Genomic DNA, 20,692 nt, shown 5'->3' with positions numbered 1-20,692 from the left:
GAGCCTTAGGCCATGCATGGTAAGGGTGGACTTAAACGGTCCAGGAACTCACTCCCACCTTCTCTCATACAGGCATTTTGGGCCAACTCCATAGCCCCTGGGCCACTGATGTCCCATAAAGGAGAAGAGGGTCCCTCTGAGTGGCCAGGGAGGCCTGCTTGCTCAAGTCTCTATTGGGAAACTCTCAGAGCTGGGGATCTGGAGACTCTGGAACGCAAAGCCAAAAATTTTTCTAATTAAAACGGGGTGGGATGAGGACCAATGCGACTGATGGCCTCAGTGCATTCTGCCCTGCTGGCTTCCTGACCCCCTCCTCGGAGGAAAAGCAAAAACACCACCTCAATAGAACTCAGGGAAACAAGGCTTTCCTCTTGGGTTACCCAGACATCTTCCTTTTGAAGCAAAAACCTCCCTCCCTCCTAGGTTTGGGCTTTGGTAATCTTTGGCCCTCAGGCAGCCTCAGCTAGTGAGGCCTCAAGCCCACACTAGTTGATTTGAAATCCCTGTTTAGGTCCCAGCATGTGACAACGTGCTCCACTCTGATGACACGTTTGGTTTCTAATAATAGAGCAGATGAAGTAATATCGCAATTGATGTTCCCGGGGATTTGATTGGATAAGTGCATAAACTGTGGAGGGGGAAGAGGGCTGTGTGGACGGATCACATTCGTATTCCGGCCCTATCAATGTGCGGGGCCGGGAAGGACGTCAGCGGGCCTATTCCCTGCGTCCGCCAGTCCCGCCACAGATTCACTTGGGATCCTCAAACAGATGAGCCGGTGGAGACGAGGGATCAAGGCGGCCGATTAGAGCCAATTGCCTGCTTCAGGGACTGCCAGCCCTTCCAGGCCTAGCAACAGGGGAGGGAGGGGAAAGAGGAACCCAGCTTCTCTGCGGGAAGACACTGAAGCCAGAGCGACACCCCCCTCCCACCCTCCCCACCTTGCAGCACAAGCTTTGAAAAGCTGCTCCCGCATCTGAATGGAAACTCAGAACCGCCGGGAGGCGCGTTCCTTCTCGCCCAGCCTTGCAACCTATGCCGAGGGGAAGGTGGTGCGAGCCAGCGCCCAGCTCCCGGGACGGGGCCAGCAATGCTGCTGAGCAGAACTTGACTGAGCCTCTTCCTCGCTGCTAGTGGAAGCGATGCTGCAGGGCACAGCCAGCGCTCCCCCGGCTCTCCTTCAAACTGAAGGTTACCCACCCGCGCAGCCAGCCCCAGCCCTGTGAGTGCCGCGCTTCGGTCCTCGCTCCGGCTGCTCGGCGCAGGGCAACGACTGGGCCGCCCGCGCCGGGGCGCACTGCACCAGAGGCTTCGGCTTGGTGGATGTGTATGCATGAGTTCTGCACCGAATGGGCGCAAAAAGCGCCCCAGCCGGTCCACCCGCTCCTCGATCTTTCAGATCAGCAAGCCCCAGCTGCAGAGCGGGGAGTGGGAACGCAGGGGCAGCGGCTCCGAGAGCGCCAGCAAAACCCAGCGAACCCTGGACGACTGCAAGATGGTAGGTGAAAACTGCGCTTTTTTTTTTTTTTGAGAAGAGATGGGGGAATCGTGTCTGTGTGTGTTAATCGTTTGCTTGAGTACCAGCCACTCCCCCACCCTCAGGCCTCCATGCCGATCACGTGCACATGCACTATTTTTAAATCTGAAGTCCCCTAGATCCGGGGTGACACCCAGGTGGTGATGGCCCCTCCAAGAAGTGCCAGGGCAAGAGTCTTGAGGTCATGCCTCTTCCCCTCCGAGAGTGGTGGAAGTGAAGACACTGTGAAAGGGCTTGCTCCCCAGGGAGGGAAAGGACAGGGAGGGGAGGTGGAGAGGCTGCTTTGTGGGGAGACAGCGAACAAACCCAAACGGAGTGCCCTGGGGCCTTGCCGAGGGGCCTGGAGGGGACAAACGGTCCCGTCAGAGGCTGTGCCCCGTCTTCCCATCAGGCTCTGGAGCCTGAGCAGTTCAGTGGTCCCGCAGGACGTGGATGGTGTGCCTCTTACCACCTCTCTTTGGCCTTTATCAACTTCAAATTTATACCCTTGCTGTAATCCACGGAGCATTCTGGAGGAGAGCGCCCAGCCTCGCTGTCTAGCAGGCTGGGAGTGGCAATGGCAGTGCTCAACTATGCTACCTTCAGAGACTGAGTCTGAATGGGTGGGGGCCAGTGGGTCCGGAAGCAGAGCCTCCACCACCGGACTTCCCCGTGAAAAATAAACACTTGCCCAGGACAAAGAGAGAGAATGTACCATCTTTGTGTTTTAATCTTTAAATAATTTGTAGGCTGAGAGATTGGGCAGTGTGTGTGTGTGTGTGTGTGTGTGTGTGTGTGTGTGTGTGGTGGGGGGGGAGGGGGGGAGGGTTAGGGAGGAAGGCTCCAGGGTCAGTGAAACCCGTTTATGTACACCAAAATAGGAAATTTTCTGATAAGTGTTTCTTGAAAGAAACTCACTTCTTTTCCAGCTTGTCCAAGAGTTCAACACGCAAGTGGCCCTGTACCGAGAGTTGGTCATTTCTATCGGGGACGTTTCGGTCAGCTGCCCCTCACTCCGGGCGGAAATGCACAAGACAAGAACCAAAGGCTGTGAAATGGCCCGTCAGGCGCACCAAAAACTTGCTGCCATCTCAGGGTAGGAGACTTGGCATTATTTGGTAATTCATACAGAGGATGCATGCACATTGACATACTTACGGTGGCCAAGGGCTCAGAGATGGACTCTGCAAATTTGGGGTTTTAGCCAACCACCCTGAGATCGGAATTCTCTAAACGAACTATAGTCCAAATAATAATCAAAGGAAGTATAATCATCAAGAATATTTTGTCATCTGTTGCGAAACATCTGCACAAAGACCTGTGCAGTAGAGAAAATCTTTGCTAAGTCCCAGATTCGCTAAACTATTTATACCATTACATAAATTCCTATGATACCATTTAAAGTAAAATCCCTAAAATAAAATCTTGGATCTAATTTACTCTCTTCACTGTAGAATACAAAAGGAAAGGTAATTTGTGCCTTTGGTGGCATTGTAATTGACATATAGCATTATATTAGTTTCAGATATATAACATAATGATTTGATGTTAGTATACACTGTGAAATCATTACTACAATAAGTCGACTTTAACATTTCACCATACAAAGTTAATTTTTTTTCTTGTGATGAGAACGTTTAAGATTTACTCTAACTTTCAAATATGCAATACATACTGTACATCTGAAAGGGAAGTTTTAACATAAGAAAACTTTTTAAAGATTGGGATAATTCACAAATCTAACTAAACCTAAGTTGCTTATGCCCCCCAATTATTTTTATGTATTTGTATCACATTTTTGGATTCCCACGCTTATTTTAGGTGATAATATAGTGAGTAAAAACTCTTTTGGGACTCTATCCACTTCTTCCTGATCTCTCAATATGGGGCAAATAGTCATGGATTTTATTAACAGTTCCTATTTCCACATAAGGAAATATAGAAAGGAAAGAATTTTTATACAAATATATTAATTGTTTGGTTCAGCTTGGATATAGCCTTTTATCTGTTTATCTGTGTGGATGTGGCTTTATCAGAATACACATGCAAATTAAATCACTTGATACTGTTGCAGAATGATCACTTATAGGAATTATATCTAATTTTCCTTGAAAGAATCATTCTTTGCCATTTTTAATGCCAATATTGTGCATAGTGACTATTATTGGGATATAAAGATTAGAAAGCCATATGTCGCCTCTCTTAATTACTAGTTTACATTTGATACATTTAAAAACAAGTATTTTCTATCATGAAAATAGATAGAAAATCTATTACATGACTAATAGAGTATACCAATCTACTTGAAGTGAAAGAGAAGTAAAATGTTACAAACCTATTTTATTCAGTGAAAGTATAGAGAAGCCTTCTCCTTTTCTGTTTTAACTGCTATACTGTACTTAGCAGGAAGTGAATCTGGGAGTGAATCGAGACAGTGGGAGGAAATTAAGTGTCTCAGAAATTGGGGAAAGAAATGCAACTATGATACATACCAGACAAGAATGGTTTTCCCTCATTTTTAATCGATAGAGAACTAATGATTCAGAAGTAAAAACAGGTTTAGAACAGATCTTTTTATACTCAGGGCTAAGGAGTAGCATCTTTGTAAACTTTCTGCCTAAGAGTGTATCATGGGGTTATATCAGGATTCCTTTTAGTTGGAACTCAAATTGATAACATGTTCTCATCAGAGAAGGTGGGCTGGTTCAATTTAGTTTATTTTGTTATATGTGAAATTCAGGTTCTTCTAAGGTTTAGAAAAGGAAGATCCTGAAACTAATGGCTAAAAGTGGAGTTTTGAGGATTTGAGATGGATTTTATTTACTCAGGTTTGTAGCCCTTTGCTCCTTGCTTACATGTTATCTGAGGGTTGATGTTACAGGGGCAGTTTTATAAGAATTAGTGGGAAAATATGCTGTTCTTAGAGCCTTACTAAGGTCAGGCCAACTCTATAAAATATTCTAAAAAATTTGAAATGTTTTTCTCCTTAAAATAATAATTAAATACAGTTTAACCTTCTTTTTAAAAAATGACAGCAATCTAATTGAAGGAAATCCCTTTAGCTCCTCACCATCTGGACTCCTTTAATGAAGGATGTAATTCCCTGAGTGAATTCCATTCCTCATGCTGCTAGTTATGTGGGCTCTCATTTCAAACTTGATGTGAAGCCTGGAAGGGAGGCTGTAGGATTCATTTTATATTAATTTTATGAAGCAGGTTGGGTAAGTAAAGCAAAGGTTTTTGGGTAATTGTAGAGAGGAAGTCTGGATTTTTTGAGAGCCCATTATTTGCCGGCACACCCCAGCTAACTCATGGAATAGTACTTTGAAGGAGGGATTATTATCTTTATCCTACACATGGATCTCAGAGAGGTTAAAGAGTGGCACACCTTTGCTCCAGCCCTATGTTTGCATGCTTCTGAAATCCACACTCTTTCCTCTACATAATGCCGCCTTTCAAAAAAGTGGTAAAAAGGAACGAAGCACTGAGACATGCTAATATATGGATGAACCTCAAAAAGAAATGTATGCTAAATGAAAGAAGCCAGTCACAAAATACCACATATTATATGATTCCATTTATATGAGGCACTCAGGGAAAGCAAATCTGTCAGAAACAGAAGTAGATTAGTGGTTGCCTAGGGCTGGGGGTGGGAACAGGGAGTGACTGCAAATGAGCTTGAGGGATCTTTTGGGGGATGAAAATGTTCCAAAATTGAAATATGGTAATGATTATGCAACTGTGTATTTACTAAAAATCACTAAATTGCACGCTTAAATGCATGAATTTTAAGGTATGTAAAGTATACCTTAATGTGTGTGTGTGTGTGTGTTTTTAAAGATGTAATCACCATCACCATAATTAACATTTGCCTTTCCTTGGCTTTATTCTTCGCTACATATGTAGTTTTTCGTGAAAGGTATATGAGCTATGAGGGATGGGGGAAAAGAAAAGTTGGCTCTCCAAGCATTCGTCAAGATGCCGGCCTGAGAGCTAACATCTAAGCACCAATGTTTGCTCTGTGTAGGATTACAAGTGAGGAAAAGGAGTACATGAATTCACTCATTTCTTACCAACAAAGACCAATCCCTTCCTGTCTATCACCTGATTTGGGCCAGAGGAGAGAAACAAGATTGAAGGAGGACAGGGTAAAAAAAAACAAAAAAAAACATGAAGCAAGATAAGTAGAAAGAGAAAAAAAAACAATGCATTTGATTTAAACAAACTACAAATGCTTCATCCCTTTTATTCCTGACCAATGAAAACCCCCAGGACTGGTGACCACGAAAGAAGAAAACTCAGACTGTGTTTCTCACTAACTGGCATGAGTATGAAAACCATTCAAACACACACAACTGAAACACTTCTTCACAGGCCAATTACAAGTATCAAGTCCCCAGGTTACCCACACTTGTATTTGTGTCTAGATCCGCAGAAGTTTGGGTACAGCCTTTTCTTTCAAAGGCATCTGACGTTTTCTGGACTGAGGCATCCAGGTGAATCAGAAGTCTCCTCTGACTGGCTTGATTTACTGCAGTTATTGTACCTTTGCAAAGCTGATCCTCTCCCAGGTATTAAAGCTAAGAGGGGCCTTAACAATTAATTGGCAAAAATGATCCTACACTCTTTTAGCAGCAGAATCTCCCCTTCAATCGTAACGTGGAAAGCCAGAATTATAAGGCCAAAGTGATGCTGCACTGCTGTGTGAGTGTGTGTGAGTATATGTGTATTAGTGCCTGTCTTGGCCCTGTCTCCTTGGACTTCCTTCCCCAAATGACCTCTGAGACACCTTCAAAGAATCCCTGGGGCTCCATGGCTCAGAGAGAACTAATTTAGCACCATTACCTTGTTTTATATTTGAGGAGTCAGATTTGGAGGAATGAAGTGACTTTAGAGGCAACGTGGTCAAGTAGACATGAGGATTTTGCAGTCAGGCAGACCTGGGCAACATAATATCTTTTGTGACCTTGATGGAATTTTCCTCAACTCTAAATCTCACTTTGCTCCCTGTAAACCAGGTGTCATGCTCACTCATGTGGTTGAGAGGATTAAGGGAGCCGGTCTGCGGTGCCCAACCTGTCCATGGCACTCCGCCAGTCCCAGGCTGCTCTGAGACTGGAACCCAGGTCTCTCACTCTCCGCTCTAGTGCCTGTTCCATCAACCACATCACTTCCTGAGAAGGAAGAGAGAGGAGCACAGTGCACCAGCCGGAAGTGACCTGGAGGAGCCAATCTCCTCCAGCAAACCCAAGTGCTTGTGCTATGGCTGGTGAGCTGGTGGCTTGGATTCCTTTTCCTGCACTGCTTCTGTGATGGCTACTGCACTGCACTCTCTCCACTGCCTTCTGCTTGTGTCTGCTGATGAGAGTGAACAGTGAAGTTGAAGTATGATAATGTGAGAGGCAGTACATTGTGTGATGGGAAAGAGCACTGACCCTAAACCAGAGCAGACCTGGTTAAAATGAGGGATATACCTACTGATATGCAAGTTGCTTCACAAAGTGGTAATTGGTAGCCTGGTACCTTGGTTAAGTACATAGACTTCAGAGCTAAACTGCTGGTGTTCACATTTTAGCTGCACCATTTACAAATAGTGTGATCGTGGACAAAGATATTGTCTCTCCTTGCCTCAGTTTTCTAGTCAGCAAAATGGGCTTAATAAGTAACAGGACCAAAGCGTATGGTATTATGAGGATTAAATTAACATCCATCAAGCACTTAAAAGACAGTAAATGCTATTATTAAGTGTCAGTGTAATTATGAATATGATTTAAAATTTAAGTGGTCAAGATGAATTTATATAAAAGTATGTTTATCCATCAAATATTTTCCAAATAAATACTTTGGCTGGAATAAATTTTTGCTTACCTTAGTTTCTTACATTGTCTTCTTACAAATTTTCCAGGTTGATATTTTCCAGATGGTTATCAAAAGGCCTCCTCTTTAAAATCTTAAAAACAATACGGAGATGTGAGAGTTCAAAAGTTCTTAAGTTTAGAAATATTTTCTTTGTATAAATTGGCCTAGATACTTCATAAACCATATAATATTTATAAAATCTATTCACCTCCTTCTAATAGTATGGCTGCATGACACTGGACATGTCTATTAAGCTCTGTACATCGCAGTGAGAGGGTTGAACTTGAATGACTTGGGGCTCCAGCGTTCTAAGTTAATTCATGTTGAATCACATTTGTTTACAGAACAGAGCTATGAAAACACGAGCACTATGGAGGAAGTTTGAAGACTGCATGCCAGAAATAATTTGTCAAGCTGTGAACATAGTATGATCACAGAAAGAATCTTAATTTCCTAATGGCTTTCTGGAACAATAGAACGAATATCCTAGAGACCCAGGCCCACAAATTTCAGGTTTTTTCCCTCCAGCAGTTATTCCTGGCCAGCCATGCCTATGTTCCCCTACTTTTCAACATCTCTCTTCTCATTCTTTCTTCAGTTTTATTTATTGGAGGGGGTCTGTTTTAGTTTTATGGGATTCCTACTTGACTTTTCTGCTCTGTTTTTCCCAGGCCCACTTCTAGCTGGTTCTTGTCCATTCCCTATTCTGTTTCCTGGGAAGTTAGGAGGTGGGAAAAGGAGAATAGAGTGCTGGCCAGTCGGTAACGCTCCCTTTCAACACGTGAGCTGAGACAGCGGCAGGTGTGTGGGCTGGTGGAGTACGCAGAAGTGCTCGGTGCCATGGAGGCAGCTCGCTCAGCTTTCCTTGCTCCACATGCTGGAGGAGGCCTGGGGTGTTAGTACAGAGGCCTGGTTGGCAGGCATGCCAAGCCACCCACTCTGTCCTTTAGCTTCCCTTCCTATTACAGGTGTTTTTGCTTTCAAATGTTCCACTCTCATTGATCAAACAGTGAAAGGTGAGTTACATCTGCACCAGCAGAATATGCTGTCCATCAGCCATAATGCTGGGAGACAATTCTGTATCAGTTTGCCAGAGCTGCAGTCACAGAATATCACAAACTGGGCTTACCCAGAAGAAATGTCTGGTACCTCAGTTCTGGAGGCTAAAGGTCCAAGACCAAGGTGTGGGCAGGGCTGGCTGGCTCCTTCTGAGGGCTGGGAGGAAGAATCTGTTCCTCTTCTCTCTCTGTGTGTGTGTGTGTGTGTCCAAATTTTCTCTTTTTATATGGACACCAGTTATATTGGATTAGAGGCCCACCCTACTCTAGCAGGACCCAATGCTACCTTAGCTTATTACACCTACAATGACCTATTTCCAAATAAGGTCACAGTATGAGGTACTGGGGGTTAGGACTTTAACATATGAATTCAGGGCAGGGAAGGCAGACATAATTCAACCCATAGCAAATTCACGTCTGCAGTAGAATGCACACTTTGGCCTGTTTTGCCCAATGGGGATGGAGTTTTGCCCAGATCTGCCTACATACTCTCTCAACACTTTCACACAAAAACTCCCAGTGCCCAGTGTTTTCTCGTTTGCGAGACCGCAGCTCGTATCGGCGGTGGGGGGTCGTGACCCTGGAAGAGAAGGCTTTCTGTGTGAAATGGATGTGCTCACAAGGTGCTAAATCCCCACTATGGTTAGCACTTTGCTCTCACCAATGTAATTACTGGTTTCCGAAGGTGGAACCAAGATCCTGCCACAGAAGAGAAGGTGTGGGGAGTGAGAGAGGCACCTGACAGCCCACATTGAGGGCTTCACCTTCTCAGGTGTTTGTGGGAGAACTGAGCAGGTCGTGGTCACCTGGGGGTGCTACTACTGCTACTTAAGGACCATAAGCACACTCTGGAGTGAGCGGCAAAGCACGGACTCGCCGGTTAAAGCAGAGTGCTATTATTAGCAACGAAACTGAATGTGACATGGAATCCAGACAAGTGCTCTCCCGTTGCTTGTTGAGGTTTAGCCTTTTCGTGTTTTAATAATCTAATGGCTTTCACCTTGTTAGAGCCTTCTTGATAGATTTCCAATTAGAGGGAAAATTAGATTCTAAACCAAACTTTAGGAAAATTTGTCACTTTGCTATTTATACTGTGAAGTCCAAGAGAGCAAGGCTGTGTTCATTCGCATTGGCACCTGGATGGCAAGCTCGGTGAGGATGTGTCTTGTTTGTTCATTCAGGGGACTTAGTATTTTAAAATCTATTCTTCAAAGAAACTGTGTCTTTGACATAGACTTTAGTAAGAACTGAGAAATTAGATTAGCTTACAGTTTATGACATTTCTATTGCATTTGACTGTTTTTTTTTTCTGGTTTGTAACTATAGAGTCATTATGTTCATTTTTAAACAATGGAGGGCTTGAGGAGCTCACTTCAGATGGATTTCTGAGGCATGGGAGCTCATTATTACAACAAATCAGGGGGCAGTGTGTACTACAGAATTACTCATAAAGTAATTATGTCTAATTGAGGTTATCTGACAAAATATTTCCCTCACCTCTGTCTGCTGGGTGGTGTTATACTGAATAATTAAATAATCATTTTCCATTGAGATGACCTTTTCAATCCATTCTTTATTTTTTTTTTTTAATATTTTTTTATTTTTCGCTTAAAGTATTACAAAGGGTATTACATAAGTGTCCTTTTTTTTCCCCCCCGCCCTTGACACACCCCTACCCTCCCTTACCCCCCAGTGTCTTATGTCCATTAGTTATGCTTATATGCATGCATACAAGTCCTTCGGTTGATCTCTTACTCCCCTCCCTCCTGCCCCCCAACTCTCTCTGGCCTTCCCACTGCAGTTTGGCAATCAGTTTGAGACAGCTCTGCCTCTGTATCTATTATTGTTCAAAAGTTTGTAATGGTCTTTATTATCCATGAATGAGTGAGATCATGTGGTATTTTTCCTTCATTGACTGGCTTGTTTCACTTAGCATAATGCTCTCCAGTTCCATCCATGATGTTGCAAATGGTAGGAGTTCCTTCTTTTTAACAGCAGCATAGTATTCCATCGTGTAGATGTACCACAGTTTTCTAATCCATTCATCTACTGATGGGCACTTAGGCTGTTTCCAGATCTTAGCTATGGTGAATTGTGCTGCTACGAACATCTGGATGGAACTCAATCCATTCTTTAAACTTTTAGCCCTTAAATGTTTAGTTGTGCCTCATCCAAAAGGATAGCCGCATAAATCGTAGCTCCAGAGCGGTAACTGTACCCCCAGTCAGTCCATTTATTTCCTCTGCTCTACAAACATGACTTAAAATAAAAATAAAAAAACTCATGAAAAATATTTAATTGCTTGTCTAAATGCATATATATGTAAACAAATACTAAAATTGGTGAACAGACTCTTGTTGGGATAAAGTGTCTGAGCCTTTAGCTAGAGGAGCTGATTTAGCAAATAAAGGCTTTCCATCTAATGGGAAACTCTAGACACCACCAGGTTAGCAAAAATCAGCTTAACATTTGCAGCTGTAGATATATAGCGAACTAGTTTAATTGAGTTGGAGTGAAGGAGGGAAATACACTAACGGGAAGAAGCCAAACCCCTAGCACATTCTTAAGTTCCCCTCCTCCCACTCTGTCAGTTACAAAGTCCTGTAGTGTTTTATCTTTTTTAGTGTCTAATGTCTCTCTCCTTCATTCCCATTTCTCTGGTCACTCTCTTAGTTCAGAATCCTGTCCCCTCAGGCCATCAACTATTGTAGTGCCTCCCAGTTGGTCTCTTTAGTGTCATTCTCTCACCTCTTCTTTTCCATTGATTCACTAGATCCAAACTAAACCTAAAATTCTTCTCTGATCTCATCACTTATTTGCTTTAAAACGTCCAAAGATTCCCATTGTCTAAAGCAATGTTTCTTCAAGTGTGATCCCTGGGTTGCTTGTCTCAGAATCACCTGGGGCACCCTCAGACAAAGAAATGAAATCTCTGAGGAGCGAGGCCTGGAAATCCAAATTTTTAACAAGCAACACTCCATCCCCCAGGAGATTCCTGAACATGCTAAATATGAGGCCTGTTGGCCTGAAGCAGCGATTCTCAACCTGAGCCGCACACTAGAGTCACTTGGGAAGCTTTAAATAATTGCTGATGCCTGACCTCCATCCCTAGAGTTTCTGATTTAAATGATCTGGGATGCACCCTGGGTATCGGGGTATTTTTAAAGCTCCCCAGTGAGCATCTTCATCAAAATGGATTATATTGGGCTTCATTTAACTAAAACTTTAAAAGAGCAGTTGCTCAAAGGCACCAGGGTTATCCTCTCACAGAAGAGCAGCCCTGGATCCAGAGATCAGAAGTTGTCTATCCTCTTTCTGTCGCCCATTCTGAGTTTTCCCCCATCCATCTCACTTTAGGATACAAGATGCTACAGGAGCCCCATCCATCAGCCCAAGTTCCAGACTAGAAGAAAAGTGAAGGGCAAAGGCCCCACTTCCCAGCGAGGTCAGCCCTCTTGATGCAGTCCCAGACAAACCTTCCTCCCAAGCTGTGTGGCAGGGCGCCCCTAACCACAGAGAGACTGGGAAACACATTCTTTGTCGCTGCCAAAGGAGGACTTTATTACTAAGGAAAAGGGAGAGGATGGGTACTGAGAAACCACTAACACAGCCTGTCACAGCCCCCAACCTGTATTCCTGGACTTATCTTTTACCATGGAACTTGTAAATTCTTTACCTACACAAACTGTCTGCTTTTTATTCCTTAAGTGTGTGTAACAGGATGGCCCTACCCTATTAGCCTACATCTATGGTTTCTCTCTGTAAAGGCATACTCTTTAGCTATTCAAAGCAATAATTTAGTCTCCTTAATGTCAAGGTCGTACTTGCCATCTCATCATAGTCCACCGTGCTCCCCACACAGAAAACCATAACAGAGGGCAGGGTCTCAAATGGAATAAGATTGTACTGCTTTTAAATGGACTCGTGAAAAAGATAAGTGGTTTAGAAAACCATGTGGGAGAGCAGGAAGTTAGGGAAGATGCCTTTGAAAGGGCTGGAATAGAATTTTCAGAAGGCAGGATGTGAAATGGGAGAGGGCCTGCAAGGATATAAGGAGTGGCACTCAAGAAATCAATTTTAGAAAATCTACCTGAGATTGACAGGGACTCTCTAACCCCTAATTCCATAAATTATAAACCTATTCAACATCTATGACAGTATTTCTATGGGGAAATATATTCATTTCCAACTCTGGAAGTCATCTCCTTTTCTGGGAACCTATTTGCAGAACACTCATCCTATGCCTCATGCTCTTCTAGCTGCTAGAGATACAACGGTTCTGGACAAAATAGTCAAGGCTCCTGCACTGATGGTGTAGGAGGATTGAAAATTGCTATCGTCTGAATATTTTGTGTCCCCACCAAATTCATATGTAGAAATCCTAATGCCCAATAAGATAATATTGGGAGGTTCGGCCTTTGGGAAGTGCTTAAACCCTGAGGGTGGAGCCCTCATGAATGGGATTAGTGCCCTTATATAAGGCTCCAGAGGAAGCAGCAAGAAGGCACCACCTATGAACCACAAAGAGGGTCCTCACCAAACACAACCATGCTGATGCCTGATCTTAGATTGCCCAGACTCTGGCTGTGAGCAATCCATTTCCATAATTTACAAGCCACCCACCCAGTGTATGGTATTTTGTTGTAATGCTCAAATGGACTAAGACAAAAAGAAACAAACCAGAGAGAGAATGTTTCAAATACTGATAAATTCAGTGAAGACAATTAAAAATAGGATGATATTATTAAAGAATGATGGATGCAGGGCAGGAAGTTATTTTCAGATAGAGTATTCCGAAAGGCCCCTGTGAGAAAGTGACGTTCTAACTTGATATCTGACTTAGAGAAGGGATCAGACATGTGCTGATCTGAGAGGGAAGCATTTCAGGCAGAGGGACTAGCAGGTGTAAAAATCCTAAGATAAACCAACCCTGCCATGTCTGAGGAAAAGAGAAAGAATGGATTACCAGTTTGGAATTATTTTCATCTGCAAGTAACACAGGCCAGATTTTGGTGACTTAATTAAACACATAAGGGTTTATTTTTCTCTCATATTTAAAAACCCGTGTAGGGGACAGCAAGCATTGGTTCATGATTCAAGGATATCAGGACTGAGATTTCTAAAGTCCTCCATGCCTTTTCCTCAAGGCCCCAAGAATCATATCCCTGTGCCAGGCAAGTAGGAAAGACAGAGAGCAAAAAACAAAGATGAAGCCAATTAAGTGTGCCCCCTCTTTAAAGGGCTTTCTCAGAAGGCATATTTCCATAAACATCTAGTTGGCCAGGGCAGTCATGTGGCTGTGCTGGCTACAGGTTATTTGATCTGATTTACATACATCTCTCTCCAAATTTGCTGTCTAGGGAGAACAAAAATACTTCCGTCTGTAAGCCAAAGTGATGCTTCCTGAGGCATCCTTCGCAAGCTGGGGGAGACAAGCAGGGTAGGGCGCTTGGATGGGAGAAGTGAGGAAAAGGGTGCTGGAATGGAGAGAAAGAAGTGCAAGGAGATCCCTCAGCACCTCCCTCTCCTTTCTGCCCATCTCCGTGTTAGTTTGTTGCTCACTCATATATCCATTTAACATTGAACCACCCATTATGGGCCAGACTGCATGCTAGGCTTTGGAAGTATAAAGATAAATAAAACACAGCCCCTGCCTTGGGGACCATATCACCTAGAATCTGTGTAAGGACAGACCTATAAATAAATCACTGCAAAACAGTGTGGTCCGTGTGGTTATAGAGATACACAGATGATAGTGCAGAGGCATAAAGGAGGCAGCCATCAGCTCCACTTGAGTGGGTGTAGCCAAGAAAGACACTTCATAAAGGGCATGCTGCCGCTTAGACTGGCTCTGAAGAGCAAGTAGCAGTGTCCTTTCTCTTATATTTGTGTGGCCCTGGGCTTCCTACAATGAGTAAACCTCCGGGGACATTATTTGTCTGTCTTGAACCAAGGGAAACAGAAATAGGAGTTCAAATGTGTGGAGAAGCAACTCATGTATTGTACCCTTTGCACCTATTACTCCACAAGTAAATGAGTTCATCTGAAATATTCACTTAGAATCCAGTGGGACAATGTGTTCCCAACGTGCCCCTGTCCTTCTTGGAGGGGCCCCAGGATTGGCCGACGTGCTTTCCTTCCCTTCCACTGGCTGTTATTTCCACGCAGAGTCTCTCCTCCCCTGGACATACTGCAGGACAAGGGTCTATTTAGCCAGCAAATAGCTGATTTGAGGGTTTTAAGTTTCCTCAGTTAGAAAGGAAACAAAGGGAAATAACACAAGGATGGCCCCACTGAAGCCGCCCCAGAGAATGTGAACTGATCCTGGCTCTGCATTCCTGAGACCTCAAGCACTTCTCTCTGGGCCCCGAAACGTTCAGACTTTCTTCCTCCATTTATCTACTCAAGTTGCTCCATCCTTGACACCTCCTTGTTTGTTTTTCTGAGCCAGGACTAGAACTGACCACGTTGGGTTAGACATGGCCTCAGGTCTAGGTAGACTGAATTCTGGGTTTCAACACCGACCTGCTTCTCCCCAGGAGAGGACATTTGAGGAGTGGGACACACCATTACCACAGGGACACTGTCCTCCCAGGGCCACTCCAGGACACCAGTGAGTACCGGGGTGAAAAAAGAAATGGAGGGAAGGGTGAGGAGTGGTACTAAGTGTTGGAGGGGCTCAAAGGAGAGACAGCTTTCTACTGGGGAGAGGGGGACATTCAAGAAAGTTACATTGAGGCTGGATGAAAAGAAAGCTTCAGAGGAAATGAGACTGGGAAGAGATCCCCAGACCCATCTCAAAACACCATTTGTTCATATACCCAAACCCCTTGTTAGTAAATCCATAGGAACGCCTGTTCCTCAGCAAATGGAGTTTGAAATCATACCAGGATTCATCTAAATTGCCCCCCTCGTGGGATTTTCAATCTTTGGCCAAAATTATGGCGTGTTAGAGCTTCAGGCTCAGAGTTTTAGACTCTTATTCCCTTTAGTGGGACTAATTTTGAAGCAGTCCAATTTGGCTTAGAATTCTTATTTCCATTCTTGCCATCTACTCACTGAGCTGAGGAATTATGTAAAGTGTTTTGTTTTGTTTTGTTTTTTTCAGTATCAAGAAACATAATTTCTGATTTTTCCTCTTTTAATATCATTCCATCACTGTGGAAATGCCTTATTTGTCTTAGAATTAAAGAATAAACCATTCCCCCTCACCTGCACCCAAATATTTCTGAGGATGAAATCCATTTTCAGCTACCACATCTGTTCAGACTGAGTGTGGCTTTAAATTATTTCTCTAAAATTTAGTATTAGGTTATTATTGTACAGGCACCAGTGTAGCTCTGATGTGGAAATGTGAAATGAGTTCAGATATCTACTTAGGTGTAATCTTTGCAAAAGAAATATCATCAGTATTCATTCTGGGAAAATCGTGCTTCATACTTCAATATTCCAAAGGCATTCTCCAACTTCTGAGAAGGCAATTCTGTGGGATGTGAGGGGGGAAGAGGCAGGAAAGGAGGATGAATCAGCTGGAAAGGAAGAAAAGAAATTGGGGAAGGAGGAACTAATTTGTTCTTTGGGAACTATGTTGATTAAGGAGTCGGTACTGCCAAAAGATAAAGGAATGAGTTGAAGGGGAAATAAAGGAGAATGAAGCCGTGGGGTTCATGGTTGGAGGCAGTAAGTAATTCAAGGTCTCCAAATTCAGGTCCACTGGGGCCCAGGTAGGCGATGTCAAAAAAGTGAAGAGGCCCAGGTGGGGCCGTGGTGAGCTGGAGAGCACACACCTGCAGATACGAAGCGGGCAGCTGCCACGCAGGTTGCTGATTCCCAGGTGGAAATGTGGGCCAAATGTGCCATGTTTTTGCTTTCTTTTTTTTCTTTCTTAAAGGAATCCATGAATTCATGCTTGTGTGTGAAATATCACAATTTTTAAATGTTGACTGATAGAAAATATTTGCCAACCACAAGGGGACCCCAGCCTTTAGTGTCCACCTCTTTAACGATCATCTGCTTGCTTGTGCTGGATGCTTGCAGATTGTTAGATGTGCACAAGAAAAATGCCAGGATGTCTCATCATTTCTGTTTGTATTAGTATCTTTGACCTGTATTACCTTCTTAATTTCTTTATTGCTTTCAGAATGGCACAGAGAGTGTTAAAATGTCATCACCTGTCTCTCATTTTAAAAAAAGAAACACCTACCAAATACAGAAAAAGAGGGGAAATATATTCTGGCTTTGAATTGTCAGTTAATTAAGGCAAACATATTTAATGAGCTTTATGAATATATTAAACATTTCTGGAATTAAAACTAAGGCTAGAAATTCCTTCCCAGTATTCTGTGTGTCCCTGGTCCAAACTCAAGATTCAGTGTAGCCCAGTGGATCATCCATTTTTCTCTTGTCCTTCCCCCTGCCTCCTCCTCCTCCCTCCCTCCAACAATTGTAATAATAGCTACTGGGACCCATATGCCTTCCCAGGCGGTCTCATAAAGACCCTCATGCTCCCTACCATGGCCAGGGTTCCTTGGGCCTATAACTTTAGAGCTAATGGGGGTATTGTATACAATTCCTTGATTTCCCAGAGCCTTAGAGACTCCCAAGAGGTATGCTTACCCTTAACTGAATAAATATAACTCACTATCACTATGGATAACTAGTGCTTTACAGGATGCAAAGTACAAATATCATGTCACTGAATCCTTTCTATACCATTATGAGCTGGGAATTATTTCCCCCGTATAATACATGAGGAAACTGAAGTTCTGAGAGGTGAAGTATCTTGGCTTTGGCCACATAGCCTGGAAGGGACTAAGTTGGAACGAGAAGCTAGGTCTCCTGGTTCCAGGCCACAGCCAGCCCTGTCCACTGCCCCACAGGGACCACTCTCCCCCATCCTCTGTTATTTGCCTTTAAGGAATTTCTATAGAACCAGAGCAGACACCATGCAGATTCTTCTCTCCCCTGTGAATGGACAAGCATCTCCTCTGCTTGTACTCCCTCCTTTACCATCAGTGCATGTTCTGATGCAGACCTGAGGCTCCAGATCACAGGAGGGACAGCAAGGAGTTCCCAGGAGCAAATCCCCCAGAAGGAAGAAGGAATCAGCACTTTGCTATAATGTCTCCGGGACTGGTGTTCTGGGTATAGCAAGGCCCCTAAACTCTTCCCAGCCCAGGCCCTGGGATGGAACCTGTGTGCATGAACTGAAAACTGAATCACTCAATGCTAGAGCTTTGCAGTCCAATTAACTTTGCTTCCAGATGCTTCTCTAAATAAATGGAAGACAGAGCAAGCTGTCTTTTTCTAATTCTCAGTCTCTGACCTGGAGAAGTGGTGGGTAAGCTCTGTGTTCCCAGCCTCAGGGTACAATTTCCAGCTCCACTGTACCAGGAAGGGGAAATGACAGGATGGCCAAGTTCTAGTCTGACTGGCACCTCTGTGGCTCAGGCCAGCTTACTGTGGCAGTGAGCAACAAGGGACTGTTTAGATACCTACCACTATATTGCATAAAGACAGCCCCAGGGTTCTTGGAGATGCCTGGGGAGGCTGGCTGCCACCAAGCGGGTGGGGGCTCAGGGCTGAGAGCTGAGGGCTCATGCCAAAGGGCTGTGTAGCTGTGAGTTCAGGTGGTGAGAGGCTCAAGCTGTAGCACCTCATCTGCCCCAGCTCTTCCCCTGGGCCAGTTCTAAAGCAAACATTCGGAACTCTCAACCTGACGGTTACAGCCGAATAAGAACTTTTATTTCAACTTTCAAGATAAAATACCCCATGAAAATTGGCTAAGATGTCACCAGAGTAACATACATGGATGCTGTTAGCACAAGAAAGAATAGTTGTCGGATGGTTCGAGTTCCCTCTTTAACTCATAGTAGTGATGCTAATAGGATCCTAGGAGACCTCTCTGTGGGGTCTTGATTCCAGAAGCCATGGTGCAGAGCAGTGATCCTAACCCTGCGGCACATTTGAACCCTGGAGGAGCTTTGGGAAATACTGATACTCAGCTCCCCTCCAGATCCATTAAATCAGAATGTCTGTGCTGAGGCCTAGACATGATTTTTAAAAAATCTCTGTCAGTGATTTAAGACCCTGCAGTAGGGGTTGAGAACCACTGGTGTAGAAGAAAGAGGCCCACACTGGTGATCAGTTTAAAGTTTTAGCCAGGCTTTCAACTGGGTCATTTTGATCAATTCTCTTCACTACTCTGAGCTATAGTTTTCACATAATTTCTAAGTTTTCTGTAAGCTGCAATTGTGTATGTACAGTACAGCATCACTTGCAACAGCGAAAGATAAGAAATGTTCTATTTATCCAAATGGGGGCATATTGTTAAACAGATAACAATATACCCGGGTGCTAGAATACTATGCACACATTTAAAATGACATTAAGTGAAAAAAAGCAGATTATAAAACACTTTTGCAGTATGACTCCATTTTTTAAAACAAAAGGAAGATTATATAACTAGATATAATTGCAAGAATGTACACCAAAATCTTTACAGTTTTTCCTTTCTGAATAAGTGACTTTCATTTTCTTCTTTTTACAGATCTGTTTTCTATATTCTCAGTACCACCTAAATAACCTGTACTAAATATTAAGGGGGAAAAATCTACTCACACGTCAAGCCTTGACTATCTAGAAAATCTCAAATATAATTATACTTGTGTATGCAGAGTTCTAGGTCTTCTCTTCCTTTACCTGCAAAAACCTGATGCTTTGCTTTTCCTCTAGGTTACCTACAAAATGTGCTACCCATAGACTTGTTCTTCTTCCTGATTTGGAACTACCGTTCTAAAATATATATATGAAAGCATTCCTGCAGTATTTGTTCTGGGTCCTGGTGGGGCTGCCCCATTTCACTGGTGAGAATAATTAGAGAGGAAACAGAAGTGTGAGGGTCAGGAGGACAGAGAGCCAGGAGAGAAGGCTTTTGATCTGTTTTTCTTCCCCAGAGCATTCTGTCATATTTTTGCCTGGTGTGGTGGTGGTTATGAAGATAAAATGAGAGGTAGCAGTGAAAAGATGTAGCACACATTTAGGCACACATTTAGGAACAAATGTTGGTTCCTTTGTGCATGCCTCTGAACGGAATAACTTAGCTACTTACCGAATGTGGGACCTCAGAGCGTTCTCATCCCCAGCAAGCTTCAGTTTCCACCCCTGAAAAGTAAGGATAATAATAGTGTTAACCTCACTGGATTGCTGTGATGTGATGTAGGTAAAGCATTAAGCAAACATCAAACACATCCGTGATTAATACATTCAGCTGTTATTATTACGCCTTATTCAAGTATTCCTTAACCAAAATACCTCACAATATTGATAAGACTTTCATTGTAATCCAGAAAAAGAGAATTGTTAAAGCTTATGGCTTTAACAGTTTGGGATAGGAATAATAAAAAAAGATTGGAAGATTATATTTTGATTAGAAATGTATTTTTTGTCATCTCAGTCCTAAAAAAGAAGAGTATTATTTCAAGTGTTGAATCCTCTGCGGTTTGACACCAAGAATAGAATATTTCATTTCAGAAAGAATGCCTTAGAGAAATGATGAGCCACTGATAAAGGCGGTTACACTAGAAAATGACTTTGAGTTTAAGGCAAGTATTTTTCTGTTATAAAAGTGATTAGAACTTTAAAAACGTTTTCAAAGCAACACAGCATATGCACATAATATAATGAATGTATCTTGACTTTTGTTGTCAAGGTTAAGGTTCAAAAGAACCAGGACTAGGTAGAGAAATGGGGGGGGGGGACTTTATCAATTCACAAGCTTTGTTGAAATAGAGTATGAGAACAACATTGATCAGTGGTCCCCAATTTGTGATGCCCATTGGAATCACCCGGGGAGCTTCAGAAAGTACTAGTGCCTTGGTCCCACCCTTGGAGACTCTGATTGATGTGGTAAGGGTGTGGCCTGGGCACCAGAATTTATTAACTATCCTAGGTGATTCAGCTGCATAGACAAATTTGAGAACTACTGGCATAGACAAAGGATCCACCTGAGCAAACGTGCCCCACCCTGGGCCTCCCTTCCTCTTTGCTCAAAGGGATGTTCCCAGGGTGTGGCAATGAAGAGTAGCCCCCACATGGGACTCTCTTTCCCTCTCCCCCTTTTTCCTGCCCTCTGCTGAAGCGCTACACCAACTACCCCTAGAAATTTATGTTACATCATCTAAGACCAATGACCAGATGTCAGACTTAGCCCTTGCATGTGCCAGCCGATGCCACCTCCCCTTGTCTGCATCTCCACCTC

General features: G+C 43.4%; 1 protein-coding gene across 1 annotated transcript in view; it reads left to right on the top strand.

Annotated features, from left to right (window-relative positions):
* Positions 1 to 693: 693 nt before the first annotated feature.
* RGS7BP (regulator of G protein signaling 7 binding protein) overlaps positions 694 to 20,692 on the top strand; it is a 92,173-nt gene continuing 72,174 nt past the window's right edge. The window contains exons 1-2 of the mRNA XM_006081412.3: positions 694 to 1,498; positions 2,446 to 2,612. Coding sequence (XP_006081474.1) covers positions 1,334 to 1,498; positions 2,446 to 2,612 — 332 coding nt within the window. The 5' untranslated portion in view covers positions 694 to 1,333. The remainder of the gene's footprint in view (positions 1,499 to 2,445; positions 2,613 to 20,692) is intronic.

This window comes from Myotis lucifugus, unplaced genomic scaffold, assembly GCF_000147115.1.
Source record: "Myotis lucifugus unplaced genomic scaffold, Myoluc2.0 scaffold_0, whole genome shotgun sequence".
Taxonomy (NCBI): Eukaryota; Metazoa; Chordata; class Mammalia; order Chiroptera; family Vespertilionidae; genus Myotis; species Myotis lucifugus.
The sequence above is the reverse complement of the archived record's forward strand: the minus strand, read 5'-3'. Positions and strand labels throughout refer to the sequence as shown.